The sequence below is a fragment of the Agelaius phoeniceus genome, chromosome 3 (assembly GCF_051311805.1).
Source record: "Agelaius phoeniceus isolate bAgePho1 chromosome 3, bAgePho1.hap1, whole genome shotgun sequence".
NCBI classification, from domain to species: Eukaryota; Metazoa; Chordata; class Aves; order Passeriformes; family Icteridae; genus Agelaius; species Agelaius phoeniceus.
Window position 1 is genome coordinate 68,305,128 of NC_135267.1, and position 12,651 is coordinate 68,317,778.

At 41.4% G+C, this 12,651-nt stretch overlaps 1 protein-coding gene across 7 annotated transcripts in view; it reads left to right on the forward strand.

Moving 5' to 3' along the window:
• The window catches only part of LOC129118551 (SAM and SH3 domain-containing protein 1), a 535,571-nt gene that overhangs the window by 474,424 nt on the left and 48,496 nt on the right, over positions 1-12,651 (forward strand). For 6 of the 7 annotated variants that reach the window (XM_077175534.1, XM_077175538.1, XM_077175539.1 and 3 more), the window contains exons 5-6: positions 10,894-10,934; positions 12,270-12,356. In XM_077175534.1, coding sequence (XP_077031649.1) covers positions 10,894-10,934; positions 12,270-12,356 — 128 coding nt within the window. The remainder of the gene's footprint in view (positions 1-10,893; positions 10,935-12,269; positions 12,357-12,651) is intronic. The other variant, XM_077175535.1, reaches the window with a different exon arrangement.

Here is a 12,651-nt window from a genome sequence, read left to right on the forward strand (position 1 = left end):
TTTCCTGTGCACTCCTGAGTTTGTAACTGTGCTTTTGAAGAAAGTGCCAAGGGCATAAAGTACTTAAAACCAAGTTAAAAGGAGCTTTAATTTTAGCGTCCTGAATGAAAACCTCTCTGTGAGCACTGAGAGGGTTTCTGTTTACTGTCACCTCCTGCTGCAATGTGTGTGCTTGTTTTCTGTGCCTCCTTCCTTTGATCCCAAGATCTTGGATCCCTGCTGCTGAGGTTAACGTGCAGTGGTGCATGAAGACAACTGACACTCTGTGTCCAATTCCCTGCACTTCCATGGGGTAGTGCCAGCTGGACAAGTTCAGAGGGACTACATGGAATCCATTTGTGATGGGACGTGCTTTTGTACTATTTTACAGTGCCACATTTGAATATCCTCTAGTGATTCATCGCTGGGCAGTAATAGGAAGGTTTCTTGCTTTTGCTAGTTCAGTAGAAGGACTGTCAGTCCCAGAGCAATCTTTGGTGGATGTGGTGTATGGGACTTTGCTGGGCTCTGACCATATAGAAGTCAGTTGTATGGTAGTGAACAACTGCTTAGGGGCTTCCTTTGGGCTTGTCTGGAAGCTGATTCATGCTAAAGGTTTAGAACATGATATATTGCCTTTTAGAGGTGCCTTCTCTTGCTTCATCACTCAGAGAGAAAAGCAGAGATGGTTTGCTTGAGGTAGATGCTCATTTTCAAAGCAGCCTAAGACAGATAAGGTGAATTACCTTGGGTACCATCACTGTCCCCATATTGCATGCTGGTAAAAGAGAAGGCCTAGAAGTCTTAGGGTTTAATAATTTGTGCTTCCAATACTCATATATGGAAAAGAATCTTTGAAGGATTACGTGGCTGTCCAACATTATAATGAAACCAGAAGTGCCAAGTGGATGGGAGCTGTAATCTGGGAAGTAAACCTGCAAGGTTAGCCTATAATCATACAACTTCTTTCTCAGCCTCAAAGCACTTTACCCATGGGTAAATATCATAATCCCACCTCAGGTAATAAAGAGACGAAGCTTTTGCAGGAGAACAGCGCACAACTCGGAAAAAACTCCACTTAGCAGTTTTAGCCAGCTTCCTAAGTTGTGCCTCTCTGTAGGTGTTCTACCACAAATAACTAGGTGAGAAGACAGTATCAGCAAAAAATCTCCTGAGTGACTCCTCTGAGACTGCCCATTTATCTAACTGAAAGGAAATTATATTATCTTAGTTCAGATGAAAGGGACATGTGATTTTCACGGACCTTTCAAGAATGAAAGTGTGCCACTTGGGGATTTGTAGAAGGGTGTATGTGATTAACCTGATCATACATATGAAACTGGTGCAGGACAGGTTGTGCCAGATACTTGCGCAGTAAGAAGCAAGGCCATGTGACACATGATAAGTGGACAAGGTGTTGAAAATAAGAAATTGTCTCTACTCAGTACGGTACAAATTATTGAAACCTGAAATTATACAAGTCTGTGCCTATTTGTGACAGCTTGCCATATCAGTGTTGGCTTCAACCCTCTAGCCTGGAAGGCTGAATTCTCACAGAAATTGCCCCTTCCAGGCAGGAAGGGTTCATAAAATTGATCTGCAGGAAAATGACCAGTTCAAGCCCATCCTGTATCAATACAGCTGTATTTGCTACTAACATGCTGAATTTAATATTTTTGAGGGAAGGATGTTGTGTAGGCCCCAGGGATTTTTGTGGTGTTTATTATATGGCTTTCATCTGAATTTTCTGTGTGGGCATGCTACTAAACATGGAAGCTTGTTCCTTTGGGGACACAGTTTTTATGTCAATCTCATGCTGCATGAAAGATGTGTGGTAAACCTTCTACAAAACTTCTTTTGTTGTAAGAAGACTCATTTGCCAAATAAGAAACTTGATGCAGATGTACACTGGTTTCTCATATTCACAAAAGATTTGGGGGACGAAAGGAAAGATGTGTTCAAAACTTGACATACAGACTTTCAGGAGCTGGAAAAAGTGGTTTTGGATACTCTTCCATAAGTAAGGGCTTATCCAAGAACAGTTATAATTCTACATATTGAAAATCCAAATGTTTTCCTAGGGTGAAATGAGTTGTTTCAGGTCTGGTGTTCTGAGCAGGTTGCTTTAGAAAATAAGGGCAGTCCCAAGGAAAAATCTGTACTAAAATAAGAAGAGAGAAAGTGTCTGGCTGGAATACGGTCACTCTCAGTAGCACCCTCATCCAGCACTGCTGCCTGCACACCCTACAGCTTAATGCTACCAAAGTCTAAAGTTTTAAAATAACACATCTGGATGGTTGTTTAATTTGCCAGAGTTTAGACATTCCAGACAGAAAGAAGCTTTGAGGGAACCTGGGAAGAGCAATGTTTGCTTTAACCTGGTTTGGTTTTCCTTTTCTGTGCTGCTCAGCTGGAATAGAGAGCCCAACAGGCTCCACTGTACGCCACACTGAAAACAGATTAACCTTGGTGGTCTGTGGTAGGAAAAAATCCTGTTTGTGAGGACAAGAAGTGTATGTTCAGTCTTGCCTTGAGTCTTACTAACCCTGCTGCCCAGAGTGGTGTAAAGTCAGTGCAGAATTAGTCAGTGCCCTCAGTCCAGCGAGTTGCTCAACAAGCATCTGTCCAGTGATGTGCTTTAACACAGATGAGCAGCAGCAGAGCTTGTAGGCAGGCAGGAGAGATTAAATGAGCCTGGAGGCAGAAGTGTTTGTCACTGTGAGTCATTGTCATCACCCCCCCACCCCCTAAGTCATCTGGGGCAATACTACCTCCCACCATTGATAGCAACACTGTTCCTGTTAATTAGATGAAGCTACCAAAAAAGACTGCGTATGTCAACCTACTCGGTGTTATATGTGCCCTACCAAATATGCTTTTTGTTTGATTCGTTCTGACAAAGAAAGAAAAATCTTCACTCAGAGGCAAAACCCTCTGAGATTTATGTGAATAACAGCAAGGGTACTGATGTGGCCTGAAAAGCTGGCCATAAACAACCGAAAACAAAGTCATGTTTGTTCAAGCTTTGCTTCACAACTGCTCTGATTTTTTGGCCTTACTGGAGTTCTTTCTGTAAATTGAAACAGTTTGCCAGGTTTCTAAGTTAATGTCATATTCAGCTACTAATGCAGAGCATGGAATGAGGTGTTTGTAGCTTTCTTCTCTGAATAATAAATTTCGCTTTCCTCTTTTCCAAGATTTCCATCTTTTAAACTGTGGTCTTGCTGACAATTGTGGTGCTAGTGTAACTTTGCTGTTTCTCAGTGTGCCTTCAGTAAAGTGGCAACAGCATCTTTAACAGTGATATTTTTAATTTTAAACAAAAATCTCCCCAGAATCACAGGTGCTTCTAAAAAGACACGTTAACTTCTGCTTTTGCTGGAAGAATCATTAGTGTAGAAAACATGCAGTAAATGTGTTCTTTAGCAATTACTGTTTACTTCTCTGACCCCATACCATGTTCATCTGGGGATGTATTGTATATACAATTCCTATTATTTCGAAGAGATGGCAACACCCCAAGGATGTTTACTCAGATAGGGGACTGAGCAGGGTTTTCTCATAATTGTAAACAGAGCATTTAAACAATGTAACCCAACTTTTAGCCTGTTCCCATTTTTGAGCATTCAAGTCTACATGACAGACTGATGAGCTCTGCATGTTTGCCAGGAAATCCAGGTTAAACCCAGTCCCCTGAACTCAGGCTTCTGCATCCTGACTCTCATCCTGTTTTTAGAAGAACTGGGGGGATGTTGCAGAAAGGAAGTTGTGTGTTTTCCCTCCTTGGAAATAGATCTGTTTGCTGTCACTGTTTGCTCCATCAGGCTTTGGGCTGTGTTTCAGATGTGGTGTATCTGAGATCTGCTGGGAAAGAAAAGGAAGTGGGTGAGAGACTCGGGAGCACTGCATGCAAATAGGATGAGGTATAGACATTCCTATAGACTAATATTTTTCAAAGTCTTATTGACTTTGAAATATTTCTCTTTCTAATATTTCTCTTTTCTAATATTTCTGCTAGAGAAATAAAGTATGAAAACAATGCATGAGGTAACAGTTGTGTCATGTATGTGATGTTTCAGTCGTTCCCACCACCTTTGTGTGGCAGTGGGTGTTAGGAATTGTCATCTCCTATGTGGATACCTCCTGCACTTTCTTGAACTGTACCACTCAAGTGCATTCCTGACCAGCAGTAAATTGTCACCCTTAATGTCAAGTGCCACAATTCATCCTGCTGTACTCCTCAGGCTGTGGCTCAGTACAGTTCAAACGTTCTTGACCCTGTGCTACTCAAGACCTAAATCTGAGACTCTGCCAGAGCAGGGAACTGGCCAGAAACGTACATGTCAGGCAGAAGGAGAAAAGCAGGGCATGTGTGGGGTGCAGGTGACACAGAACAGCATCACTCAGGGGCTTTGCATTCCCCTGGCATGGGGGAGCTGCTGTGCCTCTGGCAGCTGCACCTCAGCTCCCTCCCTCAGCTGCTCCTGAGGGCAATGGCTGTCACCCTGTGTGTGTGTAGGATGTACTGAGCCACTCGTGCCTGCCATTCATGCCGCTTGGCCAGACCTCTGGTGCCTTGTTGGGAATGTCCCAGCAGGGGCTGTAGGCTCCTCGGGCATTATGGTTTTCTCCAAGGTTCTTAGCAGGCAAGCAGTGAGGCCACAGCACAAGTGGCTCCTATCTGCATTGAATCTGTTGTCACTGCAGGAGACACGATTGACTGAATCAGTTTTTAATAAATTTTTTGCAATGAATGTGCCATGGTACAGCCATTCCAGCGTCCCATGGCATAAACTGGAACTCTGTATCAACCTAAGGCTGGGATAGAGCCTGCGTTTCAGTGTTCTATTTTCCGCAATGGTTTTCAGTGAAAGCTGCAGAAAGGTTCATCCAAGTCTCAATTCTGCCCCCTTTGGTGGTACATTCATCTACTGGCCTTTGCCAGTAGCTTTTAACACTTGATTCCCTAGTCTTCTTTCCCTGCAGCATCCAAACTGTAGGTCAAGATTTGAATGGAGGAAGTTATTAAATCATCCCTCCAGGTCATGGATAGGGGGGTTTAAATTCTATCAACGTAGATTCTGACAGCTTCTCAGAGTGCCCAGATTAATTCTGGCAGGTATTTGTAAGCTCATCTTCAAAGAAAGAGGAGTGTGGTTCTGAAAGAGGATGTAAGGCTGAGAGAGGGCAGAAACTGAGAAGAACAAAGCAAAAAACAAACAAATCCCCCAAACTGAGGTAGATAAAGGCTGCACTTAATTGCTAAGAGAATAAATTATTTCTTTTGCATAGTTTTAAAATGGAAAAGAATATTGGAAAAAAAAGAAGTAAGAGGGTTTTTTACTTGAGATGTTTTAACTTAAGATATATTTTTTTATACCCTGTCCTTGCAGGAATTGAAAAAAAATCACTGAATGTGTATGGCCCTGTTTTCACTTGTTTGAGGCCTGATTTAGTCAAAGGCAAATTATTCATGCTGCCTTTAAACAGCCTTCTCAAGAGAAGTAGGGCAGGAAACTCCCACAATAACCCACACAATGGGAGTGAGAGGCCAGCCAAACGCTGCCTGGGACACGTGAGGAGGCAAACCAGTGTGCCTTTGAGCAGCTGGAAGAAGATTTCAAGCCTGGTAATTTTGTACAAGGAAGTATGAAGGGCACATTTCACGAGAAAGTCTGACTTGTCACAGCGAGTTGAGATGGCACGGAGTGAGCAATACACAGATAGGAGGGGAAGCATTGCCTGCAGCGTTGGGCCCTGCTCTTTGCTCTCAAAGAGTTTTTAGCTGGCAATTATCTGCCCCCTGGCTGGGAGCAAGTATTCTGTTATTAAATACATGGTGTACCCCGTCAGCCTGCTGCCTGTCCACAGACCAAGCCCACAGGACCAGTGTGGTGGCTTCCATGCTGGTGATGCTACAAAGTACACATACACATGCACGGCCCAAAAGCAGCTCAGTGTTTGTTTCCACTGAGAAAGTTTTGACCTGCTTAAAGAGCCATTGCTATGGAAACCTAATGAGAAGATAATTGAATGAAACCTCTTTGCTTTCCATCCCTTTCTCACACTGGTGCCAGCAAGGTCAGAACCTTGCAAGCCTCCTTTCTCTTCAGGTTCATGCAAATTTGATAAAAATACCAAAGGCCCATTTTCTTCCCTGTGCCAGCTCCAGTTAGATAAATTACCTTGTATTCAGTCAGGAGCAGTTACAAGTCTGTCAGTTTTTCATACTAATTATGTAAGTGGGCCATTTCTAATGCACACAGATAACCAAATGGCTTTGCAGCAGAGCCAGCATGGGCTTTTGCACTGGTTTATTCACTGCTCTGAATATGCATAAATTTCATATACTAAAAATCCCATCTAAACCATTTTCCACGGAGTACTATTAATAATCATTGGTAAGGAATGAGAGGGGCACTGTCAGTTTATCGAAGACAGTAACAGCAGTGGTATCATCATCATACGCTGCTATGCACCTGTGGATTTTATGGTCCATAAATGAGACATGGACATTTGTTAAAGCACATCTGCATTTAAAATATAAATGCCCATCATTCTCAGTTCCCATATTTGTTCTGTTTTGGGAAAGATGAGATTTCAAAAATCAACAGGCACATTCATGAAAGCAGCGCATGGTGTCATTTGTTTCTGTTCCCAGTTCTGTGGAGTACCAGCACGTTCCTGGGGCATGTATGACTGTGTCTCTTGTAATATCAACCACTCTCTTTGAAAGATTAGCCCCAGTGTTTTTCTGTCTGAGGTCAAAATCAGTCAAGAATTAACTGGAAAGCTGTAGCCTAGTTAAAACCAGTCTTAATAATCAGACAGGCTTAGCTGGCTTGTGACCAAATGTGTGCTTTGGGTCTTCCTTGCACACCAAGCTTTGGAGACCACCTCCAGGTTTCAAAGGTATTGCTTAGGCGTAACAGTGTTATCCCCACTGCAGCTGTTTCATGGAAAGATAGATTCAGAGACCATTTTAGATGTCAGGCTTTGACGTTGCTCTTACAGAGCCCCCAGGCTGCAAAACAAGAACCAAAAGTGCCCTCCAGAGGCAATCCTTATGATGATGTCTTGTCTGGTCTGTTTAAGATGTCTGGTCTGGTCTCTTATCTTTCAAGCAGCCTTCTGTAAAAGCAGTTAAATAAGTTTTTTAAGTTTTTCTCCCTTTCTCTGCCTACTGTTGGAAGTTTGTCCAAATAGTTAGGAAATGTTAGCTTCTTTTTTCTAATTTTTTCCAGCATGTGTCTGTCTGTTCCTGTGCCTGATTTATTAATAGGCAGTAAGTTAATCTTCTTGCAGCTTTCCAATTTGACAGGCAAAACTTTCTAGCTTTCTTTTGTAAGATCAGCTGTCCAGTTCCCTAGCTATTCTAAAAGCTTTCTCTATATCACATCTAGTTTGAATTTATCTTTCTTGAGCATGAATAATGATGGTTGTACAGCCATTCCCATATATATTTGTTCTTCGTATTCTTCATACTGCCATTGGAATTTTCCATCCTTATGCCTTTTAGGAATAATATGTAGGGGGTTTTTTCAGTCATCCTCTTCTACCTGATATCCCCAGGTACTCTGTCATTTGCAGACCTCCAGCATTTGAAAGACTGACTTTTGTGTCTGTCTTGTGTACTTGAACACTTTAATGTTTAATGTAAATTCATTTCTGTTAAGCCAGTCCTTCTAATCAACAAGTTCCTGGTTCAGGTTCTCTGCTCCAGCTGTTGCTACTAAATTTTGTGTCACTGATCACTGAGTGGCCTGATGTAGTTTACTAAATTCTGCTCAAACCCATCAACTCTTTAAGACAGTAATATCTGAGAACTCTCAAAAGTAGCTCCATTTCTGTTTTGGGTTTTGTGAGGTTTTTTTCTCATTTGTTTGTTTCAGCACTTTGGCTTGAAGAGGCACAAAGTACTGGCCTAGAGATGGTTTTAGGTTTGTGAGATTAATGAATTAAAGTTTTGACCCCATCTCCTGCCCGCTTCCAGAGATTATGGGTTGATAAGAAAATACTCCTTCCCTCTGTCTGTAAATCTTTTGTTCTTCATTGTGTGAGCATATACCCATACATTTCTTCTGCTTTATGCAGTGACAGAGTACATTTCATGTGAAAGCTTGCTAATGAAGTTGTACATCAGACCACAACAAAAATGAAGGCCTCCATGGTGGAGTAATGGCATTTGGCTCCCTTTCAGACACACAGTGCTGAAACTTCTGCCAAGTGTCACTGCATCATTAACTTTCAGTACAAGTTATCAGTCTATGAATGGAAGAACACAAATCACTTTCAGTGCACGTTCACAGAAGCGCTGCAGATTTAACAGAGTAAGGGAGTGTAATTTGCAAATCAAACATAGAGCGGCACCAAGGTAGGCTGGAATTTTTCACCAGACATCTAGGAAGTAAAATGCTTGATTGATTTCACTGAAGATTTTTAAGCATCGGAATTGTCGGGTGGAGCTAAAAAGCAAGTGCCTTATCAGGCACTATGTGGTAAGTTTTGTTGGCATTTCCATCTCTTCAGAGCAGCTGCTAGCATTTTCAAGGTCAGCCCAGGCATGGAAGATTTCCTCTTGAAGGAATGCGTGAAATGATAATTGGAATTTGCATCCTCTGATGAAACTCAGCATAGTTCTTAAATCAGTTATAAATGAGAAGGTGGTCTGCTTGCTGTGGATCCTGCTTTCCTCCTCACCCCCTCTGGTTCGGGTGTGTCAGATGTTTCCTCCTACTGCCCTTCCCTTTCTTTGGAGACCAGTTTATGATGAGTTGGTGGCCTCAGGCTAACTCATACTGAACAGATGTCCACATCACAAATGTTGCCGCTACACCTGCTGCTTACTTGCATCGTTTTTGGCAACTGTGCAAGAGAAGAAAAGGATAAAAATGGATTTGGAGGCCACAGAGCACAAGAGACTGCCTTTCCACTTTAAGGGTGATTTCACTAGTGAGGCAGAGTTCTGATCATTAACAGATTTCATTTTCTAAGGATAGTGATTTGGTACATTTCATGGATACTAAATTAATTTAAAATAAATAGAATAACTGCTTGATGGGTAGAGTCCATGCTCATATGCAAAAAACGTAGCAAATTAATTGTCAGTTCCAACAGAGCTTGGCTTTCATAAAAAGAAAAATCTCTATATACAACTCCACGTAATTTTTTATCTGATTTACCTTTATTTAGAAAAATACTTGCTGACAACTTTACTTTGAAGTCTGGATTAATTCCTGGTGCTGTTGAAGGGCTTTTTCTGGAAATTTTCATCTGGAAAGTATGGGGTTTTTATTTTTCACCTTTCACTGGGCTTCTTAAAAATTAAGCATCTGCTGGTATATTATTGACTTTTCCCCTTCAAGAGTAAACACCAGCAAGGAAGACACTAAATGTCTCCCTCCTCGTGGTGCACTAAAAATTTGAAGTTTGTTTGCCTTAATTAGTTTGCAGTTTGTGGTGGATTAAATTTCTGAGCAGTCTGAGTATTTCAGAGCTTCACTATGCCAGACCCTCCTTGTCTAGATGAATTACTGAATCACCCTGAAACTTCATACTGTCTCGTTTCCCCTTTAATGATACCTTTGCAAATTGATGTGCATGTGTTTCCTGCTTATAAGATGTTGGCCAGTAATTGCTTGTTTCTTCTAAACGCCGACCTGGCTTGAACTATAATTTCCCCTCAAGTGGTTTAGTGAATTGATCAGAAACTCTTTATTGCCCTCTGCCGGGGGTCTGAGAGAGCTCAGGGGCCCGTGCAGACAGTGCGCATGGACAGCAAACAAGAGTGTGTCGTGTGTGTGTGTTATTATATGACCTCATTCAGGGAACCTTTGGCTTGAGGTCTCCTTGGTACGCTGTGGTGTGTGTGTTTCCATCCTGCATGGCTGCAGCACAGCCACCACACAATGGGACATTGGCGTGTCACGGGGCCGAGCCCGCAGCAAAGACACCGCAGTGATGCTTTGCACATGGAGCCTCCAGCAAAGCCCTTGATGCTTGCAGAAGTCGTTCACTGCCTTGCTGCAGTGTGGTTAAATGGCAATTCCCACAGGAAGGCTTCAAAGAATAATGCAAGGTTTGGTAATTTCTGTTAGCTCCATTTATGCAGACAGAATAAAAAGGCAGTGAAGCGGGGTGATGTTGTCTCATCAGAGATCCCACAATGAACTATTGGCACTGAGTTGGAATCCATTCTGGAAAACTGGTTCAGTGAACATAAAGACCAAGAACAAAAGATATATTTGCTATTTTAGTGAGTTGTTTGTAAAGCCCATGTTCTGGCCTTGGCTAAGTCTCTCCAGCTAGCTTTTGAGGAAGGGAGCATACACTGGTGAGAAAGCACACAGAAGGGATTTGGGAGAAGCTGTAGTCTCCAGTCAGTTATGGTTGCACTTTTTTGGGTCTGGACAAACTTTCTCCACCTTGTCTTTAAATCTCTACTGCTGTCTTCCACCATGGAGGCTTCTGGAAGTGTAATGAGCACATACTTACACAGATTGTCAGATAAAAACCAAACAGGCTGGAAATTAATGTACAGCTAAACAAGTGCAGCATCCCAGTTCTACAGTTTCTAAGGCAGCAAAATTACTGTTTTGCAAATGCAAGTGGGGAAACTGTGTGAATAATTGTTTTTCTGAGGAATCCTTGGACTCCTTTGCCTTAACTGTTGGTTTCCGTCAGTATATATTTTTCTATGCTGGTCACAAAAGGCACATTTCAGAAGGGAACTCAGTTACTGTGGTCAGACCAGTAGGTTCAGTTTTCATTTCCAACTTGCTGCGTTAGGGAGAAAAGGGAAGAGAAAGCAGCTCATGATATATTGTTTGGAAACTATAATTTACTGTAACCAGACAACTCCCCTGAAATGTGAAAAGCCTGCATCAATAAGTCCATTTCTCTTTTGTGTCCTAGGCTCTCCATTCATAAATCAAGTTCAGAAGAAGGTTCTGTAGGTCAGTATATTTCATTTTATTTGATACTCCTATGGAATTCTTAAACAGCTTTTGAGTTTTGCTTGTGCTGGGATGTGAAGAGCTGGCAGAAGTCAGCAACATTTGTGCGTGTGGAGGGCTAGTCTCAGCAGCTTTCAGTTTGATGCTGAGTGTCTCAGTGATCACTGAAACTGCCCAGCCAGCATTATCATGTGATAAATATGCATCTTTTGACTTGTTATATTGAATTGAAAATGTTTGCATGTTAGATCACAGCTAGCCTGTCCTTTTGTATTCCAAAAATTACCACCACCAGTAAATAACGGAGGTTCTTTGTTATTTTTGTTTGTGTCATGCCAGAGTCTCTTTCTTTGTTTCTGAAATTGCTTATTGGAAAAGAAAAATTAATTTGGGAGGTTTTTCTTTTTTGTTTCCTTTTAATGCTATTCTAGAGACATGTCCACACAGTCTAAACTTAAGCAGTATTTCAGAGAGTGAGGAAGCTCAGCTCTAGGTCATCCAGGGCAAGATCTTAAATACTGATAGCTCTTTGTCAGTAGCCTTTCTGCCAGATCAGGCACATGAACAGTATGTGACATATTTATGCCACCTACAGTATGTTCATTTGTAGGTGGCATAAACTTTATAGCATGTGCCCTGGTTAATTCAACAGAATGCAGATATATATGACATACTTTGAGCTAGGTCAAATTGTCTTTCTAGAGCAAATTATTTACTTTGATGTCATCAATCCATATGGAAATCTGGTGCTTGTGGACATAGAGACCCAGCCCTGTACAGTCCAGGCATACAGAGAGCAAGGGTCAGGTGTAGCTGATGATCTCATGCCAAGTAGCAGAACACGTGTCTGTGTGCATGTATATATATGTTGATTATTTTGTTTCTTGATAGATATGCACAGATATACTAGAAAATCACTTACCTGGGTTGTGGCTTAGGCTGCATAATTGTGTTTGTTCTCAGTTAAAGAGAACAAACCAACAAAATACATCAAAAACACTTCCAGACTTGACATTAACAACTCAAAAGACATCAAAATTGATGTAAAATATTTTATATTTATAATTCAAAATATGTAAGTTACTGGCTGATCTCCATCCTCTATAGCATTGGCAATTATAAAAGAATGTGCATTGCCCTGAAATAGCTACATCAACATAGTTCTAGTATGGAATAAATCAACAAAACCAGAAAATTTGAGGGTTATTTATTCTTGTTTATGATTTAAAAATGGAATGTAATGTTTGAAAGTGTCTCTAGAATTTACTAACTAATGTTTCTTTCTAAAATTGTTTTTCCCTTTCCCCTCATCCTCCCACTCCACTTTCCTTTTAGGGAAAGCAGACTGGAAAAAGAAAAATAAGTTTTTTTGGCAGAATTTCCGAAAGAACCAGAAAGGACTAATGAGGCAGACTTCAAAAGGTAAAGTTTTTTCAGTAGTGCACATCCTATCCATATAAAACATAAGGAGCCAGCATCACAAAGGAATAAAATGCATTTGTGATAGTGTGGCAGCTGGGGTCTGTGGCTCTGGAAGTGTCACAGGTTTGGTTCATTGTGACAGTGCTCAGAATGACAAGTCAAATCCTTGAGACTGCAGACACGAAGCTGGGCTGCCTTTGGCCCTTACTGCCAGTGATGGCACACATGAAATGGTGCAGTTAATATATAAGTAATATATGTATCTAAAGAAGATCCCTTTTTTTTCCCCCTAGTC